Raw genomic sequence first — 21,288 nt, 5'->3', positions numbered from 1 at the left:
GGAAGGAGGAAAAGAAAGAGGAGGAGCAGTGAGCTGGGTCAGACTACCAAGCCTGTACCAGGGCCAGAGATTGGCGAGAATACCTCACCACTCATCTAAATTTAATTTGGATTTACTACAAAGGCCACCAACAAGCAGGGCAAAGGATGCACGGGGCATTAACCCCAATGTTTCGGGGCTCCCTGGTGTGTGTCTCAGAGGTGTACCCCCGCTGTAGATTCCGCAGCTCTCCCACAGGGAGGCTCCCTGCCGATGACACCTCAGGGGCGGACCAGGGGGATGCCACACCAGTATCTGATGGCCCCCCCAGCCAAGATCATCACACACCTGCCCCTTTCATTTTGTCCTGCCTCCTGGAGCCGACTGCAGGTTCCAGCACAAAAGGAGGTCTGACAAGGGGTGGTTTTGTACATTCGGGCAGCATGTCTACAAGAAGAGGTGCCACTATGAGATGGAGGGAACTGAAGGGCGAATGGGGACTCTGGGCCCTGCAGGGCCTTCCCAGCTCCGCAGCCAGCTCACCGTGCACACCGCCAGGCTGCAAATACACAAAATGCAAAACCCCACAAGGCAGGGTGAATTTCCCAGCACAGGGCAGGGACTGCAAAGCAAAGGGTACCCTGGTTGAAGCTTCAAAGAAGAGAAAGGGTGACAAAAATAACACTCTTGTGCCGGTGACAGGCCTGCAAGAAACAGCAGGCCCAGCGACCCTGAGCCCATGCTCTGACCCCTGCTTTGGAGAGCCGGCCCTCCCCGGCTGCTGCCAGCCAGATCTGCCATGGGGCAGAAGCAGACCCTTTCCAGGCGATTCTGAAACACACACACACACACACACACGCCAACAGGTGAGAACCACTGATTTCAATTCTACAGCCCAAACCACACACACACACACACACGCCAACAGGTGAGAACCACCAATTTCAATTCTACAGCCCAAACCAACGCAGATGGGTTCTAGGAGAAGGAGCTGCAAGTACAGGATTTATTATCTACACTGCCTAGGACCAGAGCCAATGGGAAGAAAGACAAGCGTGTTTGCAGGACCAATTTCACCCTTTTCCCTGTAATTCGAGTTCTTCCCTTCATGTCCTCATGTGCTTTCTGAGATACAAGCTTCTAGACCTTTCCCCAAAATGAAGCAGTCTAGACTGTGTATGACTGTGTCTCTGCTTCCTGTTCAGTTACTTTGCATGTTTCACGTTATTGCCATGTCTCTAGCAGGGGAAGGGTCCGAGTTGCCAGGAATAATATTTAAGCAGTTTAGCCTCCACCTTCACCCTGCTCGGTCAGCCCCACGCTGTGCTCAGCTCAGCCAACACGTGTGGGCCCAAGAATGCAGACAGTGTACTTCGGCTGCCTGCTTCTCCCAATTTTGTCTCCCCATGAAGTCTTATGAACCTGTTGACCTTCTCCTAAATTTACTAACATAATTCATTTTATTTTGACTAGCTAACCTTGCTGGCTTTACTCCTCCCCCCTTGATTCACATACCACTAATCAAAGCCCACCACTCGGTTTACCTAGTTCCACAGCCTAGCCCTTAGAGAGGTCACTGACTTATGCACAGGCCCACTAATAGGGTCACAGCGCAGTTCTGCGGAGCCCCGGCGGGAAGCAGGAAGCCTCGTTCCAGCCTCTGCTCTGTTATACACTCGCTGGACTTGTTGGGGCAAGCCCCTGGTCTCCAGGCCCCGGGCTCCTCCACGGCACAACGGGAGGACACAGGAAATTCTCAGCGGCCCCAGCCAGGGCATGCCCTGGTTTTCTTCCACTGGACAAGTGACGAGCCAGTATGGAATTCCTGGGAGGCAGTGACAGTTTCGCGATCCCGGGCATGATTGCCCACACACCGCGAGCAAACTAGTTCTTCAACTATGATTCCAACTACTGATTTCACCAAGTTGAGGGGGCTTTGATGGGGCTCCCTGTCTGATTTCTCCATAATCACAGAGTCCGTAGGCCCAGGTGGGCCAGGGATCTGAATGCTCAGCTCTCTTAAACTGAGAGTGACCTCACCAGGTCATTTCAAAAACCCCAATGGAAGGGCATGGCACACAGTGATCAGTAAATGTTTGTTGAATGAATAACACTATGCTTTCTCCACAAACACAAAAGTTCCATATGATGAACAAAGGTCAGAAGGGCAGTTCCTAAGAAACCAATTTTCTGCAGAAACAAAAACCTCAAACTGAAGCTATATAATGCCTGAAGTATACCAAATCATAGCGCGGCATGGTCTTAGAATTGTGTTATTTTTTAAAAGCTGTATTGTGGAAGCTCTATTGTGATACCTTTCTGTCACCCTCACCTTAAATACTTAATAATCCTGTCTATCGGACTCTAGTGGGAAACTCCCAGACCTGGAGTTACTAGCTGAGCAGTTGGACCTTCCGTTTACTACTATGTAAAATAGGGCAAATAGTAAATTCACTTGCTTGTTGATTAAATAAGAAACCTCTATCTCTGAAATTATTGAAAATAAGCACTTGTTGGGCGCCTGGATGGCTCAGTCGGTTAAGCATCTTCCTTCGGCTCAGGTCAAGGGAGTCCCATGTCAGGCTCCCTGCTTAGCAGAAAGCCTGCTTCTCCCTCTGCCTCTGCCCTGCTCCTGATCTCTCTCTCTCTCTCAAATAAATAAATAAAATCTTTAAAAAAAAAAAAAAAAGCACTTGTTAACCATTAGCTAATTAACAAGGCACTCAAATCTTTTCTCTCATTTAATCCTTTTTGGTGGGAATCATCATACCTGATATGGTTTTGGAATATAGGTGAGGTTCAGTGGAGTGATGTCTGGAGCCGAGGACTAAGAATTCTTGAGACATCTTTGGTGCAAACCGGTGGTTTATTAAAGCACAAGGACAGGATCCTTGGGCAGAAAAAGCTGCTGCCCCAGGGCTGTGAGGGGTAGCTGATTATATACTATAGGGTTGGGGGAGGTAAAGAAAAGGGAGGTTTTCTAAAGGACTTTCATATGTTAAAGAAGACTCACAGGATACTAGAGCCTTGCCATTGTCAAGTTAAGGTTGTTTTTCCCACTAGCAAGGCAGTAAGTGAAGATAGTTGGTAACTTCTTGGAGGAACATTACACTCTACCCACTTCAAGTACCTGTCGATGGGCTTCTGGTTATAAAAGACATTTAAATGTACCTACATTTCCTTCTGGAAGCTAGGTTATTGATGATAGGAGTGCTTTGTTCTTACAGATTGCTAAGACATTTGTAAGCTGAGGGAGACTCATGTCTCGCAGGATTGTGATCTCTGTAAATGTAACTATTTGTTTTTCCTTTCCTTCGCTTTAGGGCAGCCAGGAGTGCCTGAGGAATGTCACACAGATCCATCTTGGGGTGGTTGTGGGGTGTCAGCTTCTGCTTTGTCCTCAGCTTGCGTTCTGTTCCCTCGATACCCATGGGCACTGCCATGAAAGTCAAAGGAGAGGAGAGCAGAGGAAGGAAGGGAGTCAACCGCGATCTCACAACTAGTAAACCTGCACGGCCAGCAGGTACACTTCCACGTCCGGAAGATGGGGTAGTAAGTACACTAACTTTGGACGTCCGAGTAGTAGCCCCAGAATCAAACAGACTTCGTCCTGGCCTGAACTGTCCTCCTGCAGCGTTTGAAGTAAGGGGTGATGTAGTGCTTTGTGGGAACCAAGAGCAGGGCACCGTGCGCATAGAAACTCCACATACTGTACAGGGTTTTCTGTTGAATAAAGCCACCTTTGTAGACATTTTCCTCCATTTTAACTTGATGCCAACATCTGTAACATTTCAGAATGTCTTTTTAGACATAGAAAGAATTCTTTCTATGAGGACATCAGCACCTGGGGAAAAAAACCAGAGTCTAGACAGATGTAAAAACAAAAGCTCTGGCACATCCCCCCTCTCCCAAGAACAGACCTCTCACCCAGTTTTACTGGAATGTGTTCGGGCTACTATCAGACCCAGGGAGCCTCGTCTTTCCGTCCCTCACTAGTCTCAGGGACTCTTGGGCCCTTTCCCCAATGACTTAAAAGGGTCAGGCCACACTGATGAGGGAACAGAAGGCAAGCTGAGGACAAAGCAGAAGCTGACACCCCACAACACGCCCCCCCCCCCCGCCCATGGGATATATGTGACTTTCCTCAGGCCCTCCTGGCTGCCCTAAAGGAAAAACAAATAGTTAACTTATAGAGCCCACAATCCTACAAGACGTGATCTCCCTCAGTTTACAAATGTCTTAGCAATCTACAAGAACAAAGCATTCCTATCATCAATAACCTAGCTTCCAGAAGGAAATGCAGATATGCTTCAATTTCTTTATAACCAGAAGCCCATCGACAGATACTTGAAGTGGGCAGAGAGTAATGTTCCTCCAGGAAGTTCCCAACTATCTTAATGTTAATGCCTTACTAGAGGGGTAAACAACCTTAACTTGACAATAGCAAAGCCTCCGGTATCTTGTAGGTCCTCTTTAGCATATGAAAGTTCTTTGGAAACCTCCCTTTTCCTTACCTCCCCCAACCCCATAGTATATAATCAGCCACCCCTCACAACCCCGGGGTAGCAGCTCCTTCTGCCCACAGGTCCTGTCCTTGTGCTTTAATAAACCACCATTTTGCACCAAAGACGTCTGCTTTCTTAGTCGGGGGCTCCGGACTCCACCCCACTGAACCTCCCCTATATTCCAAAACCCCATCAACACTGCAGTTATAATGTAATTCATCTTCCCAGGTCTAATCACTTAGCCCTTCTGCTTAGCATGTGCTGGCTCGGATCCACTCCGAAGTGGCTAGAATGATAGCCCATAGTGAAGGGGGTTTGAGAATGGGCCAAGGCAGACTTAATGCAAGTAAAGATCGAATTTGTTAGGATTTCAGAATTATTATGAATGGCTTACAGTCCCCTAGGGCTCAAGAAATAAACACTCTAGAAATCTCTATTTTAAAAGAAAGGAAGACAAAAGGTGGTATATACATACAATGGGACGTCATTCAGCCTTAACAAGGCTGACCTAAAAGGCTGACCAAGGGAACTCTGACACTCGCTTACAACAGGGATGAATCTTGAGGACATTATGCTAAGTGGGATAAGTCAGTCACAAAAGGGCAAAATACTGTATGATTCCACTCCTGTGAGGTACTGAGTCAAATTCAGAGACAGAACGTTGAACGGTGGTTGCCAGGGCCTGAGGGGAGAGGGAAAGGAGAGCGGAGTTTTTCTTTGGTGGGCTTAGAGTTTCGGTTTTGCAAGATGAAAAGAGTTCTGGCGAGGGCTGCTGGTGATGGTTGCACAACAGGCCACGTGCTCAATACCCCTGACCTACACACTTAAAAATGGCTAAGATTGGGTGCCTGGGTGGCTCAGTTGGTTAAGCGACTGCCTTCGGCTCAGGTCATGATCCTGGAGTCCCTGGATCCAGTCCCACATCAGGCTCCCTGCTCGGCGGGGAGTCTGCTTCTCCCTCTGACCCTCCCCCCTCTCATGCGCACTCTCTCTCTCTCATTCTCTCAAATAAATAAAATCTTTAAAAAAAGTGGCTAAGATGGTACATTTTATGGTAATGTCTGTTTTACCCCAGTTCTTAAAACTGAAAAAGAAAAGAGAAAGGAACAGCTTGAACACTGAGATTCTCAGCTACGGTATTAGCATTTATCATCGGGGCCAAAAGCAGCTACGGAACATAATAGATGTTGTACATTTTTATGCCCAACCACCAAATTCCTTTCTGCTGAATGAAGCATCTCCCTGCTCTGCCACAGAAAACTAGCATTTTCTCATAAATTGCTAGCTCCAAAAACCCCATGACTTTCGGCCATAGTCCACTGGAGACCACTGCGAAGCAGATGGGGCTAACAGGCAGCATCTTGCAGTGAAGAGAACATAGCCCCAAGACCAAATAGCTCGTCCAAGTGGCTTCAGCATCTCCCTCAGAGAAAAAGACACCCCTCTGGACAAAGGAACAGATTTCATTTGCAAATTAAATACCTAACTTTTAGGTGCTACTGGAACCATCAACCTGAATATCAGAAAGAAAAAAAAAAATCCCATTAAATCTTTAATTTCTTCCAAGTGAAACTTTTTCCCCTGAATTTCAAAATGAAGACAGCTGCTGCATTTTCATGCGATGAGCAGCACCCAGGATCCAAGGGAACCAGTTTTTCCATCATTTTTTCCCCAATAATCTGCCACTTGGTTGGATTTACAAGAGCATGTTCACCCATATACTGCATTAAGCATTAGGCAATCTGTTTAAAAGACACATACTTTTCATCATTTAAACCTGGTTCCCCAGACCTAAAATTACTTTGCAGCCAGGACTCAAGAAATACACTTACGAAACTGCTTAACTCTACGAAGTTTTCCTTAAATAGACTTGAGAAAAAGGTTTTTAAAATTATCTATTTTTTAACTAATACACCTCTTCATTTTGTGATTCTGCTCAACAACTAGGGCATTTCATATGGAACTCTGAGTCTTTAGAAATCCTGGCTTAGAGTCCTGGGCTCCTAGAGTATGTGCTCTGAGCTCCTCTGGGGGTTTCCTAGGGTCGACGAGAAACTGAATGCTTATACCCAGAAAGGCAACGTAAGCTAAGTGAAACTTCAAAGTTTTTTATTTTGGGTTGGAATTATATCAACTCAGTTTAGAAATGCTGGTATCTCACTCTGATTATTAAGGTCCCTTAATTATTGTCCCTGATTATTACAAATTAAAATTTTCAAAATGAAAACAAAATTTTATTTGATAAATCCAATTTACTAAATAAATTCTTTCAAAAGAGTTTTAGCAACTAGTGAGAAATCAATGGAAATCTCTGGTCTACACTCACAGAATTAAGAACTGAGAGAGACAAGAGGCAAAAATATTATCTACAGTTTCAGAGACAAAGAACAGAATGAACAAACATTTTATCCAAGATATCTGGGTTAGGATCCCTATGTCTCTTTCCCTGGGTAGCAGCTGCCTCTGAGCACAGATCTTCCTGACGGAGTCACAGGCACACTCATTAATAATCACGGAACACACAACATAACAATCATCAGGGCAGAAATACCTGGAAGAAAACAAGCCACAGCCAATTATGGTATCTTGGATTTGAGCGACTACCTGGTCACATAAGAAACTGTTAATCCAACAAAGAAGACAACCTCCCCCTAATGTTTTCTCCATACTCACTTGTAAAGGCAGAGAGACTAAGGGACCTAGTAGGCAAGTATCAGCAATGAGACTTGGTATAATGAATTAAAAAGTTTATTAGCCATAGAAAAAAATTGATTCCTTAAATCAATTCTTGTTAAGTTCCCTGTAAAACAATAAGCTTACAGAATATTTCTTTCTCACAAACAGAAAGTCACTATGCTTTTGGTCCAAGATATGTTTTTTTCCTTCTTCTTCAGATGACAGACAGATGGGTGTAGCCGAATCTATGAACGAGTGTACTTGCCCCAAATGTGCAACATAAATACAGAAGCGATGAACAGAAGACTCATAACCAATACTGGAACAGGGCCACTGGAAGTAAGAAGAGAAGGCATGCTTACTTTTAGTAATAATACATATTATAGCTGTAATACTGAAGATTGCCAAGGGGATAAAAGCAGGGGGGAGTACCTAAGATTCACCCAAGAATACCATTTACAACATTTAATTATATTCCCCAAATTATTATTATGGATATATTGAGGGTGTGGGGACGGCACTGTGATTGCTTAGGAGGAATCCTTATCTTTTAGTAAAACGTATTAAAATATATACAAATAAAATGATTTGATGTCTTGGAGACACTAGTCTAATTTCATATATTTGATATTTTCCATAATAAAAAATAATAAGAAAAATTTCCCAAACTCTTTAAGTGCAAATAACCCAATTACCAAACTATTATTTCAAATTAATATTTATTAAAAGACAACCTTCATTGTCTAACTAGAATGTACTAGGCATACAAAGATACATATCACATTGTTAAGTTACAAAGTGTTTTCACTTATCAACAAACTCCTGACCCAGGACAAACAAATATTAATCTCATTTTATAACAAGGAAAACTGAGGTTCAGAGATTATTACTTGCCTAAGAACACACAGACAGAACAGAAAGGGGAGATCTGAACTCCAGTTTTCTGATTCGATACATATTGCTTGTCCCTCTCTCTCTTTTTTTTAAAGATTTTTTCTTTTTTTTGTTATGTTAATCACCATACATTACATCATTAGTTTTTGATGTAGTGTTCCATGATTCATTGTTAGTGCATAACACCCAGTGCTCCATTCAATACGTGCCCTCTTTAATACCCATCACCAGGCTAACCCATCCTCCCACCCCCCTCCCCTCTAGAACCCTCAGTTTGTTTTTCAGAGTCCATCGTCTCTCATGGTTCATCTCCCCCTCCGATTTTCCCCCCTTCATTCTTCCCCCTCCTGCTATCTTCTTCTTTTTTTTTTTAAACATATAATGTATTATTTGTTTCAGAGGTACAGATCTGTGATTCAACAGTCTTGCACAATTCACAGCGCTCACCATAGCACATACCCTCCCCAATGTCTTTAACATTTTTTTTATGTATTTGAGAGAGAGAGAGAGTGAACAAGCGGGGAGGAGGGGCAGAAGGAGAGGGAGAAGCAGATTCCCCACTGAGCAGGGTACTTGTCTCTCTCTTTTAAAGTTCCCATCTAGTTCCATGTAGGAGTTTATTAAAGGAAGGAAATAAGTTTTACTTATCAGCCCTTCCCTAAATCAAATGCTTCTCAAGTTGAGAATTAGTACATGGGCTTCTTAAAGGGAGAATCCCTTGATCTCATACAACCTGTGAATGCTGACTCTGATGAAATGTTATGGACCCCTCCTTTGTGACTCTTCCTGCCAACACCGGTTTTGGAGAATTCAAGATGTCACTTCACTTCCCAGATACAAATGGGAAGTGGACAACGGAAAAGACCCCAGAAATCTTTACAGCGAGGGCAGCGGAGTAAGAGTCCACTAGTGGCCAACAGACAACACAGAGATCAAAGTCCTTGCTACACTCGTCTGTTCTTCCAAGATCTGTACAATTACGGGAGTAAACAAATTTAAAAATACATGAAGGGAATCTTCCCCGAGTTACACTTAAGCACACCCCCTACTCTGGTGCGACATCAAAGCAACACGAGACACAGAGCATGAATCTGAGAGCACAGCTCCCAGAGAGCTGGAATTTGGGAATCAACTCTGTCACCCAGGAACTGTGACTGAGGCCCTGTCACTTACCTTCTCTGAGCCTCATTTTCCTCATCTGTAAAATGGGGATAATCCCAGTGCCTCTCCCATAGGGTTGCTGAGGTACTAAATAAGTTAATACGAACACAATGCAGGTTTATAGTAAGCTTCCAGGAGATGCTATTATCAGCCTGAAAAAAAAAAAATTCTCAACTCCTAAGAAGAACCAGCAACAAGCTCCAAGATGTAGATCTGTGGATACAAATTCCCAACTGTGTCTTTTCATCAAAAACATCTGTCTCTTACTGATGATAAACTATGGTTTATGACACTTCAAGGAACAGGTTCTATCCTGGGAGGACTCAAGCAGTAAGGAGCAGCAAGCAAGCCTGGCTGTTCGACAGCTAACGCAGGCCAGACACCCCCAGGAGAACAGGTCTGACCCCCTTCTTGAGAAGGGTATAAAGTAAGGCCCCTGGAGACCCTGAAGAGCAAGGGGCTTCAAAATTTCTCTCTGAAATACTCACAAAGATTACCTTGAAACAAAGACCAAAACGTTTTTCATGCCGCCAATTCACATACCCCAACGCCAGGAATGATTTCCTAAGCTCATCCTCACCTTAACAAGTCTTCAAGAGAATAGTAAAAAATCACTCGATAAAACCAAATCTCAAGAATTCTAGGGAAGCCTTCGTCAACTACATTTGCGATCCAAGTCAAGCTACGAGTTAATTTAATTAATCCAAATAAATCTAATTTTGTCTCTTTCTACCAAACAAGTAGTATGGAAAGAGCATGGGATTGAACAGTCAGAAGACACAGCTCCAGCCCCTGCTGGCCGCCTTCCACATGTAACTGCCTCTGTGAACAGAGGTGCTCCGCGAACGGGAGTGCGTCATTATTCCAATTCCTTAGCCACCGGGTTTTAAGCAGGGTAAGTAGGGGTGTTCTGGAGCCTCACACGAAGAGACCTGTGGGACCAGCTCTGCCACACGGTACCAGAAACCATGGAAAGTAAGGCGAGCAAGGCCTGGAGACCCTGGATGCCCATTTCCCATCACTTAATGAGCACTCCCTGACCGAAGAACTTAGACAGTGGTTATGTTCACCCTCCAGAGTCACCCACCACCCACCACCCACCAAAGGCAAAGGGGGCCAAAGAACTTTTGGTAACACAGCCTAATACAGACACTCCCATTAGGCTGTCATAATATCAGCTAGTGCCTCCAAGAGAGCTTTGAAAAATCACCCACCTCCAATATAAGTGGTTACTCCTCTTTCTCAGTGTGGGACAACACCAAATGAAGAGCAAGTTCATCTAATTAAGCAGTTTTCCCTCCAGTTCTCTCTGTTCCCATCATTTATTCTGACACAGCTACATGAAGATTGTTTCCTTGCTCTCCTTCAATCCATGGAGATGCTACTCTAGGCTCGAAACTAAAGGCTGATACACAGACAAACCAAACCAAGCCCACCTGGCACGAATGAAGCTGTCGTGTACCGTACATCTCATCAGGGCAAACGCCACTGGTGGAGGGACCGCACTGCCCCACGGTGTGTGACACTCAACAACGTCTGTTCCCCAACACTTACACCTTGAGCCCAGGGGAGTCTTCCGTGTAGAATCGCCACATGCCCCCCGTGCCTGCTGAGGTCGTGCGCCCCGCGCTCCTTGTTCCACAGCTCGCGTTTTTTCTGGAAGAAATATTACAAAAAGCTTTTTCTCGGAAGCCCCTTACCATAGCACTATAACATATGCTACCACTACGCTGTTAAAGAACCAAAAATAAAAACAAAACAAACCGCCCCCCCCCCCGAAAAACACTCTTTGCCAGATCCCCCAAATTCTTGCTTTTACTCCACTGATCATGATAACCACTAAGGACTGAGTACCTGCCATATGCTAATGAATACAACCACCCCAGAAAGTAGTCACCATTTCCAATGTATAAATGAAGAAAATGGGCTCATAAAAGGTTAAGTAAAGTGCCTAGGACCACAGAGCCAGCAGGCAGCCAAGCTCGGCAGTGAACCCAGTTGACTCTGGAGCCCATCCACTTGCCCACACATATGGGCGTCTCATTTGAACAATGAATTTCAGTTTTCCTTCACATGCATTTTTGTAAAGTCAAGTAACAAACCCTTGCTTAAAAAGCCCTGAATCCATACAATTGATTTTAAAAGGACTACTCCAAAATGTTTTTCAGTTTCTGTATATACTACAAAAGAGACAAAAACAATTAAGCTTTCGTTGTAATCCAGGTCCTAAAATGGAGTACACGTTTTATAAAAAATTATTTTGTGATCTGTTTTCACGATTTTGATATACTGGCCATAGATCTTGGGCAGAGGTAGGATGCCATGTCCCTCACAGGGGCTCCAGGTCTGCGCGATGAGCAGCCCAGGCACCTGGAAGTAGCCCGAAAGTACTTGTGCCATCCACCAGGGCACGCAGGGAGAAACTAGAAGTGAAAACCCTATTGCCACCATCTCTTCCCACTGCCCTTCCAACTCTGGTCCTAATCCTCACCTCCCCCTGCTGTGGCCTTTACCCCAAACTCTAGTGCAGACACATTGATTACTGGCTACATAGTGGCCCAGGAACTCCCAAGTCCATACGTACGGCTGTTTCTATGAGATAACTGATAGCAAATAGTAAACCGTAATTGTACAGGGATTTACACAGCAATTCATACACTTAGAAGAGCCTTCACACACAAGGATATACATATTTAAGCTGTGAGGTAGGTACCTGAAGTTTTCATCCTTGTTCACAAAAAGGAACTTGAGCCTATAGATGGTAAACCCAGTGTGGACATGGTAAGGCATCAGCTGAGCCAGGACTAGGACCCATGCACTTTCCACTATTCCCACAGCCTCCCAACTGCAGTGCTTGGTCTCAAAGTCCCCTAGAATTACAGGAGCCCCAAAGAAATCAGTCTAGGCTCTTTAAGATTTCTTACACCTACTGGCACATGGGGCAATGCAGAGGATTTGATAATCAGGGCACCTGGAAATACCAAATGTACTCAAAATATCTCCCATTCCTCCACTGGAAAGCCAGGTAGAAGTTAACAGAGCCCATTTAATCTCTTAAATTTCTATTAGGGGTCTATTTTACCATTTCTTTCTGGCCACAGTGTAACTGCCTCCCTCTTCCTATACCCTATAGTTCCTTCAAAAATCCCGAGACTACAGAGTGGCTTGATTCCTTCATTTATTCTGTCAGGTCTTATAGCAGGATACAGATGTTGGGCCATTTCTGTCAAAATCTAATGAAGGAGATAAATATGGAAACATGAATGCTATTATAACCCCATGAACAAAATGCTGTGGGAGCCAAAGAGAAAACTCACAGCTACTGCTGCTTTCTAAGTCAGGGAAGGCCTCAAGAACCCCTGAGCTTAGTCTTGCAGAATAAACAGAAGTGGGGGGGAGGGGTCGTCTAGTGAGTTCAACAGTAAGAAGTTCACTGTTGCTGGATCCCCAGAGAGGAGGAGAGGCAGCTGGGCTGAAATAACACCAAGACCACTGGCACCCACCCCTCTTCTTCTTCTTCTTCTTTTAAAGTTCAGCAACAAGAAATTGAGATAGAAACTAAGAAGATGTGTGACAGAATCAGAGAGAAGGGCAGGCTGGAGTGGAAACGACCTGGAGAGAAGCCTTAGGTAGGAAATGCAAATGTCTAGATGAGAGAAGTTGGGGTAAACTGGAACGGTGGACATGAAAACGGAAACAACTGATGAGAAGCTTTTTGTGTGCCATTCGGTCTTGCAAATGACTGAACAGAGACAGAGCATAAGAAAAATCCATGACCACCCTTAAATTTTCGCCTTGGGGAAATGAATATATAGTCGTAGTGCCGGATGGAAGTAAGGGAGATAAAACTGGGGCAGAAGCTAGGATGAAAGGAGACTGAGTTTTGCATCGGACAAGTCATGTCGGACTCAGTGTGAGGGGACCTGCAGATCAAAATGTGACTGTAAAGCTTAGGTCCAGACACACCTGTTTAATGACATCAGTTTTCTCAAAGTTGTCTCTGATCCCACTCCAGTTTGTTAACTTTCCTTTTTCAAGAGAGGTGCCCCAAACTGCGCAATTCGAAGAAAACGTTGCCTCCCTCTCGAGACACACAAGACCTACGGCCACGTCGCCTGAGGTTCAGTTTGCCCTTGTGACTCTTTTTATCCCGGGGTCTCCTTCTCCGGACCAGCGAATTCTTGGGCACCATCTCTCCAAGCGCACAGCCAGAGGGTCGCGGGGGTCCTTACCTCTGCCGGACCGTGGATCCAGCCGCCCGCGCGGCCACTGCTTTGCTGGGGGAGCGCCCCGACGAGCCCACATTAGCGCCACTGGGGGTCGGACCAGGCTAGAGAGAGAGACAAGTGGACAGGCGAGTGAGCGCCCCCGGCACGCCCCCAGGCCCCAGGCCCCAGGCCCTGACGGCCCAGACCAGCACCTGCAGTGGAGCCTGGGGAAAGCAAGACAGCCACAAGAGGAGGGCCAGGCGGAAGGCCAGTGTCAGGGCCAAGAGGAGAGGCGGAACCGATAAGGGAAGGCTGGGGCCGCCGTACCATGCTGAAGACTGGAAGGCGCTGCAGACTGAAACTGACGACCAAGAAGCAGACGGTGGAGTCCTCAAAGGACCGGCGGCTGGAGAGGCTGGCTCAGGCCCCGCCCCCAGGCCCCTGCAGGGTCCTCGCCGGCTCCAGGGACGCCTGAGTTGTCCCACCATATGCCTGTACAAATGTTGTTACAGGCGATTTGGTCAGCCGCCGTGTGGGAAGTACAGACCTTCCGCCTCCTTTCTTTGAATCGCAGCGTCTTTCATAGAGTCCGATCCCTACCAAAGGGAGGATATAGCTGCGGTCAGACGGGAAATTTCTTCTGGCAGACACTGGGCGCCTGAAGATTTGCGCTGATGTGGCCTAACTGACGCAAGCGCCGCGAGGCGTGGTCGGCCCCGCAGAGGCCCGCTGGGAGCCGGGAAGGAGCATGCGCGGAAGCCCGGTAGGGCGCGGGCCGCTGACCATGGCGAAGAAGCGGGGCCAAGACGAAGACCCTGGTCCCAGCCCGTCGGTGCTGTTCCTGCACCCGGACCTGGGCGTGGGCGGCGCCGAGCGGCTGGTGCTGGACGCGGCATTGGCGCTGCAGGCGCGCGGATGTAGCGTCAAGATCTGGACGGCGCACTACGATCCCGGCCACAGCTTCGCGGACAGCCGCGAGCTGCAGGTGCGCTGCGCCGGGGACTGGCTCCCGCGCAGCCTGGGCTGGGGCGGCCGCGGCGCCGCGGTCTGCGCCTACGTGCGCATGATCTTCCTGGCGCTCTACGTGCTGTTCCTCGGAGACGCGGAGTTCGACGTGGTCGTGTGCGACCAGGTGAGGCGGCCGCGAATGCGGCCACGCCCGACCCTCGCCTCGCCTCCTTTTCCCGCTAGGGAGGGCGCACTGCATGGCCTCTGGTGAGCTCTCCCGGCCTGCGGTTCGGAGAGATCGGAACTGATCTGGAGAGAAGAGAACTGGGAGTGAGACTGGTTCTCGAACTTTAGTGTGGACACATTAAAGTTGCACGGTGTTACAGGGCCCCACCCTCAGAAGCTTTCATCCTGGAGTCCTGAGGTGGGGCCCAGAAATCTGCATTTTCGCTAGATCTTCGGGCAGTTCTGAAGTACATGGGTCTTGGGGCTGCTCTGAGAAACGCAAGCATTAGAAGTCAACCCTAAGTCACCTTTTCCTTCTGAGTAACTTGTAGGTCTTCCCTTCTTTGCATTAATTATATTGACTCTACTTCCAGGCCACATGCATCCCACTGTCTTAGTTTTTGCAGACAGGCCACTTCGTTCGTCCGCGGTGTCGTGTTAAAAACACCGAGTGAAAGATGTCATGCCCTGTTAAAGCTTAACATGGCTCCCTGTTAGTCTTGGGAGAAGTCAGAGTTCTTTACCTCAGTAAATAATGTCCACCTGCATCTGGGCTCTAGCTGTTTTGGACTCTATGCTTTTTCTTCCCCAAAAGTAATTTATTTTAAAAAGTAACATTTACTCAACAAAAATTCAAATAGTATAAAAGAGTGTAATGTAGGGACGCCTGGGTGGCTCAGTTGGTTAAGCGACTGCCTTCGGCTCAGGTCATGATCCTGGAGTCCCGGGATCGAGTCCCACGTCGGGCTCCCTGCTCGGCGGGGATTCTGCTTCTCCCTCTGACCCTCCCCCCTCTCATGCTCTCTCTCTATCTCAATCTCTCTCAAATAAATAAATAAAATCTTTAAAAAAAAAAAAGTGTAATGTAAAGTCCCATCCCAGTTCCACTCCCTGAAGATAATCACTGTTAGCAGTTTCTCCTGTATCCTTCCAGAAGTTGCCTGTAGCTGCACTAGCATATGCGTCTGTTCTCAGATGCATCTTATTTGTAATGATGAGGACTATGACACACTTACTATTTGATAACTTGCTCTTTTTTCCACCAGAATTCCTGTTTGGGACATCCTTATATATCAATATTAGAGATTCACTTCATGGGTGTCGATGATTGCTGGAAAATCTGCTTTTGTTTAAAAGTACCATAATTTGTACATTCTCCTGTTAAAGGACACTCATTGTGACCAGTTTTTTGCAAATATTATTGTAATGGACATCCTCGTACCTTTTCTCTACTTCTGTCAGCATGTCCTTTGAGTAAATTCCTAGAAATCATGCCCGAGAGTTTAAATGTCAATAGCTATTGCCAAATTTGCCTTTCAAAGAGGTTGTGTCATTTTGCTCTCCCACAGGGTATGATAGATCCTGTTAATTCCATGCTCTTGTGCACAATGGATGCTATAAACCGTCTTAATCTTTGCCAAACCGATTGGTGGAAATGGTTTCACATTTGTATTTGTGTGCTTCTTTATTATTCCTGAGTTAGTTTGATCCTCTTTGCTTGTACAGAAGCTGTTTCTTTGTAAGAAATGTGGACATTTCCAAACATCCTGCATTTGTAGCTAGTCGTTAAGTATGAGGCTATGAGGCGGCTGAGACTAGTGAATAGAAAAAAACTTGAGCTTGGAAATAGGAGACCTGAGTTTCGTTTCAGATCTGCTACTTTCTAACTAAGAAGTTTCTGATAAATCTGGCAGGATTCTTCAAGTGGTGAGCTAGAGATTAAGTAATTGTAAAGATTACCCAACAGGAATGTCTCTAGTAATGCCCGCATGTACTTCATGCTTAGTAACAATTATGGTTAACATTTATTGAGCGCATGCTATGCGCTAAATTCTGAAGCATTTTACACGTACTGGTACATTTAATAATCACAAAACAATCCAGGAGTTTTTTGAACTACAGTTGTCACCATGTTACAGAAGAGAAAACTGAGGCACAGAGGGAGGTGAGATTACTTGCTCATGGTCACACAGCCCGCAGTCTTCATTCCAGAGCCTGCACTGCAGTTCCTTAGCAGGAGAAACAGGCTAGAGCTGCCCTGTCCAGTAGGGTAGCCTCTAGGCACCTGTGGCTATTAAGCCCTTGAAATGTGGCTAGTCTGAACAGAGATGCGGTGTAAGTGTAAATTACACATCTGATTTTAAAGATTTAATGTAGAAAAATAGAATGTAAAGTGTCTCATTAACTTTTTTTATACTGATTACATTTTGAAATGATAATATTTTAGATAAATATTTTTTAAATTTCACCCTTAAAAAATGTTGTCATGTGTTTACTAGATTTTTATTTCCATTGGACCATGCTGTTCTAGAGGAAACCATTGGACTTGTCGCTTTAAATATTTAGCACACAGCCCACAGATGTGTACAAGCCTTCCGTACACCAGGCATCGTATTGGGTGAGAGTCCAGGGGAACACAAAGCAGAATCAGGCGTTGCCCATGACGAGCCCACAGACCGGCAGGCAGGGTGGGTGGGCATGCTTTTGACTTGGTTGAAGCTGAGTTGACCAGTCTGTATCTGCTGTTGATTTTTGCTTCGGCTAGGTGTCTGCCTGCATCCCAGTGCTCAAGCTGGCCAGACGGCCCAAGAAGATCCTGTTTTATTGTCACTTCCCAGATCTGCTGCTCACCAGGAGAGATTCTTTTCTGAAACGCTTATACAGGGCCCCGATGGACTGGATAGAGGAATACACTACAGGCATGGCGGACTGCATCTTAGTCAACAGCCGGTTTACAGCTGCCGTTTTTAAGGAAACATTCAAGTCCCTGTCTCACATAGACCCCGATGTCCTCTACCCATCTCTGAATGTCACCAGCTTTGACTCTGCTGTTCCTGAAAACCTCGATGACCTCGTCCCCAAGGGGAAGAAATTCCTGTTCCTCTCCATCAACAGATACGAAAGGAAGAAAAACCTGACTTTGGCACTGGACGCCTTAGGAAAACTGCGTGGAAGGTTGACATCCCAGGATTGGGACAAGGTTCATCTAATCATGGCAGGTGGTTACGATGAAAGAGTGCTGGAGAATGTGGAACACTATCAGGAATTGAAGGAAATGGTCCAGCAGTCCGACCTTGGACAGTGTGTGACCTTCCTGCGCTCTTTCTCAGACACACAGAAAATCGCACTCCTCCAAGGCTGTACCTGTGTGCTTTACACACCGAGCAATGAACACTTTGGCATCGTCCCTTTGGAGGCCATGTACATGCAGTGCCCGGTCATTGCCGTGAATTCGGGTGGGCCCTTGGAGTCCGTCGTCCACGGCGTCACAGGGTTTCTGTGTGAGCCTGACCCAGTGCACTTCTCAGAAGCGATGGAAAAGTTCATCCACGAACCTTCCTTAAAAGCCACAATGGGACTGGCTGGGAGAGCCAGGGTGAAGGAAAAGTTTTCCTCTGCAGCTTTTACAGAACAGCTCTACCAGTATGTCACTAAACTGCTGGTATAATCCTACTTTTTAAAGGCCTGTGTGCTGTATTCATGAGTATCATTTTTTGTAGATTGTAGCCTCACTTTTGAAACCGAAAAAGAAACCTAGAGTCCATTGCAGAAGCGATTAAAAGAAAAACTTGAATCTTGAATCTGAGCCACTTTCCTATGCACAGCACCTTTCCATCTACTTTTTCAGAAAAATGAAATATCTTTTATGCTATAATTATTCCACGTGTTCATCAAAAAACTTCAGTTATATTTTCTCTAGGTTATAGTTGCTTTGCCTTACTTGGCACACTATAGTTGGAGCGTATCATCATTAAAGTCAATTAATTTGGGTTCATAGCATAATGAGAACAGGGTCACCATACTACCCAAAATCAGTGCACCTAAGCGTTTACTATCCTCTGTTTGGAAATTTTTGTTAGTCATACCTTTGCCTGGATCCATAGCAAAAATGTTCTGTACTTTTTACAAAGATGATTTATTATATTTTTGCACACTGAGATGTGACAATAAAATATGGTTATCATAGGAAAAGAAAGCATACTAGATTCGGGCCTCTGTGATCTGTTTGGTATTGTTAGGACTGTGGATAGCCAAGCCTAAAGTCTGAAACTAGAGTAAACCAGATGGTGAAGTAAGGGGACATCGTCACTCATGGGTGTGCCTCTTACGTATGTTTGCTTTCTTCGTGTCATCTGAGTCATCGGCTTTGTTAATGTTGGTGTTTGGCTAAGTAAGCTCCTACTAGTGTAAGACACAATTGCTTTGTGTCCTTCAAGCCCTGCCTGAGATGCCATGGCTGTGGAGCTTTCCTTGACCCTCCTCTCTCCTCCTTCCTCCCAGCCTGCATGTGGTCTTCCTCTTTGTGGACCCTACTTTTGTGCCACCGACCAGTCTTACAGTTCCTTACTTACCTGTTGGCCTAAGTACAAATAAACATAAAGCACTTTTCAACATATCTCTACAGGTAAATTCTTTTTTTTTTTACCATTTTTTTTAATTCTAGCCCTACATGGGACTTGAACTCACGACCCCAAGATCAAGAGTCCCATGCTCTACCAACTGATGGAGTCAGGTGCCCCAAAAGCTAAATTCATTTTTTAAAAAAAGAGCAATGATCACTAGCCAAAGGCTCCACATTCATCAATTCTAAGAGTATAGACCTGAGAGCCTAACAGCCTGTGTGACCTTGGACAAATTACTTCATTTCTGTGCCTCAGCTTCATCTGATATAATATTCTACATTCTTCATAGAATAGTTATGGCAGATTACATAATATATGTAAAGTACTTAAAACAGTACTTGGCTCATGGTATGGGCTATATAAATGTTAGCTATTTTGTAATTTGGGGATATTGAAAACCTGTAGAAATTCCATGTGGGTTCACGCTGCACTACTGTTTTGTTCTTTGGGTTTTTTTTTTAACAGAACGAAACTTCAGGTTGTAATATATCACATTAGTCTGTATCACAGAAGTATTTTATGAAACGAAATGACTACCGAAAAGGAGTTCTCTAAAACGAGAGTCAAATATTGTCTTGTATGGAATGAAAAGTTGAGTTTGTTTTTCTTTGTCATCGTGAAAGCCTACAGTCCAATAAAGTAGGTCATCCCCATGTCGTGGGTTTTGTATTTTGTGGTTTGGTGCATGTGTTCCCCCAGGGAACTGTAGCCTTTGCAGAAAGGCCTGGTGGCTCTGAGCCCTGGGTTTAGGACAGACTCGGATCCGTAACTGGTGCCTACCCATTCAGAGCACTAAAACTTTTGCCTATTTGACCATTTTTATGCAGATCCTTCCAAAATGGACACCAGGGGCTCATGGGCCTTACATTTAACTTCCCTTCATTGTCTTAAGTCCCAGCAGGTGACACTAAGACCACAGATCTGGGGTGGGGGGTGGGAGAGGGCGGAATGCAGGACTCTACATGCCATGAGCTTCCAGCCTCTGATGGATTAACTCCTGGTTCCTAGACCTGGGATGGAGCTTTGCCCATAGGAGGTGTTCGCAGCTTCCAAAACTAAGCTGAAATTAGGGAGAACAGAAGCATGGCACACTGAAGTAAATTGTCTGGGACCCTATCAGTAGTAATTCTTCTAGCAATTACTGTGTCCTGGGCATGATCCGACGTACACAGCAGGCAACTCATTTATCCTGAGTTCTAGGAGGTGTATGCATTCTCACCTTTATAGAGGGGTGTGGTTAAGCAGTTTGCCTGTGTCACTCAGCCTGGAGGGTGGGCCGTCTCGAGGCTCTCCAGGTCCAAGTCCAGCCACTCCAGCACTCAGTTTGCCTTCGCCCTAACCAAACTCCTTCTGTGGCATTTCTTCCGTGAAACCCTCCACAGCACCGCAGGTGGGCCTGTGGAGGTCCTCAGGGTGAGAAAGGTGTTGCTGGTCATTTTCCCCCTTGGGCTTCAGAGCAATCTTGTAAGACGGGTGTGTTATCCCCCCTTTCTTCTCCACAGGGAAGCTCAGGGGGATGAAGGCCTTGCTCAAGGGCACACAGCTGAAAAGCGAACCGGCCAGATCCAACAGCAGCTACCCGACCCATCCGGGACGGCTCACACCAGGATCTCTGAGCCCGCTGCCCGTCGGTAACGTAAATATGGCAGCCTCCCGTCTGCGGAGCTCTTTCCAGGCTGTGTCCTTTGCTCTTCCCAGGATCGTTGCAGGTAGTTCTCGTAGCTGAGGCTTACAGCTGGGAAGCCCCGGAGCTGTAACTCAACCACGGCCAGCCGAGGCTGGGTCACGGTTCCGTCCGTCGTACAGCAGATGCCTCTGCGGGGCACGCTTCGCCACCTCTAACCTGCCGGTCCCCAGCTGCACCTGCGCCGCCTTGCCCGACCCTCTAACTTCAGGGAGATGAGGCGCCCGAGCGAACACCTGGCCGCGCTGCTCTCCGCTCACCGCCTGCCATCCATTGGCCTCCCGCAGTATCGCCGACGATCCCTGACTTCCCCTCTTTGGCATTCCCGACTCCCAGCAGCCAGTCCGCTCCGAGGTCACCCAGCCTACTTTGCTTACACAAAACAGAGGGCCCCCCCCCAAAGCCAGCTGGACCCGCGTGAGGTCATGCAGGGGCATTGCAGCTCTCCTCAACTTCCTAGGGAAGCCCCTCACATCCCCTGCACTTTTATCAAAACCCCTCATCTCCTGCCCCTTCCTTTGAACCCCTTATTTCTTCATCCCTCACCGCAGTGCCGCCAGCCCGTGAGGGTGCCGCCATCTGGTCGCCAGGGCCATGCCTGCGAG

General features: G+C 46.3%; 2 protein-coding genes across 2 annotated transcripts; one reads left to right on the top strand and one right to left on the bottom strand.

Annotated features, from left to right (window-relative positions):
- Positions 1 to 7,214: 7,214 nt before the first annotated feature.
- SEC61B (SEC61 translocon subunit beta) lies at positions 7,215 to 13,923 on the bottom strand. The gene is made up of 4 exons (XM_021691125.1): positions 13,751 to 13,923; positions 13,448 to 13,545; positions 10,770 to 10,871; positions 7,215 to 7,493 (listed from the first exon to the last, which is right to left on the bottom strand). Exons 1-4 carry the CDS (start codon positions 13,751 to 13,753, stop codon positions 7,406 to 7,408), a joined length of 291 nt encoding a protein of 96 aa, XP_021546800.1. The 5' UTR covers positions 13,754 to 13,923; the 3' UTR covers positions 7,215 to 7,405.
- A 236-nt stretch (positions 13,924 to 14,159) lies between these two features.
- On the top strand, positions 14,160 to 19,072 carry ALG2 (ALG2 alpha-1,3/1,6-mannosyltransferase). Its single transcript, XM_021691126.1, has 2 exons — positions 14,160 to 14,555; positions 17,142 to 19,072. The coding sequence occupies exons 1-2, from the start codon at positions 14,172 to 14,174 to the stop codon at positions 18,042 to 18,044; spliced, it is 1,287 nt and encodes a 428-aa protein (XP_021546801.1). The 5' UTR covers positions 14,160 to 14,171; the 3' UTR covers positions 18,045 to 19,072.
- Positions 19,073 to 21,288: the final 2,216 nt, after the last annotated feature.

The sequence above is a fragment of the Neomonachus schauinslandi genome, chromosome 13, assembly GCF_002201575.2.
Source record: "Neomonachus schauinslandi chromosome 13, ASM220157v2, whole genome shotgun sequence".
Taxonomy (NCBI): Eukaryota; Metazoa; Chordata; class Mammalia; order Carnivora; family Phocidae; genus Neomonachus; species Neomonachus schauinslandi.
Note: the sequence above shows the minus strand (reverse complement) of the source record. Positions and strands in the feature narration are given on the sequence as shown.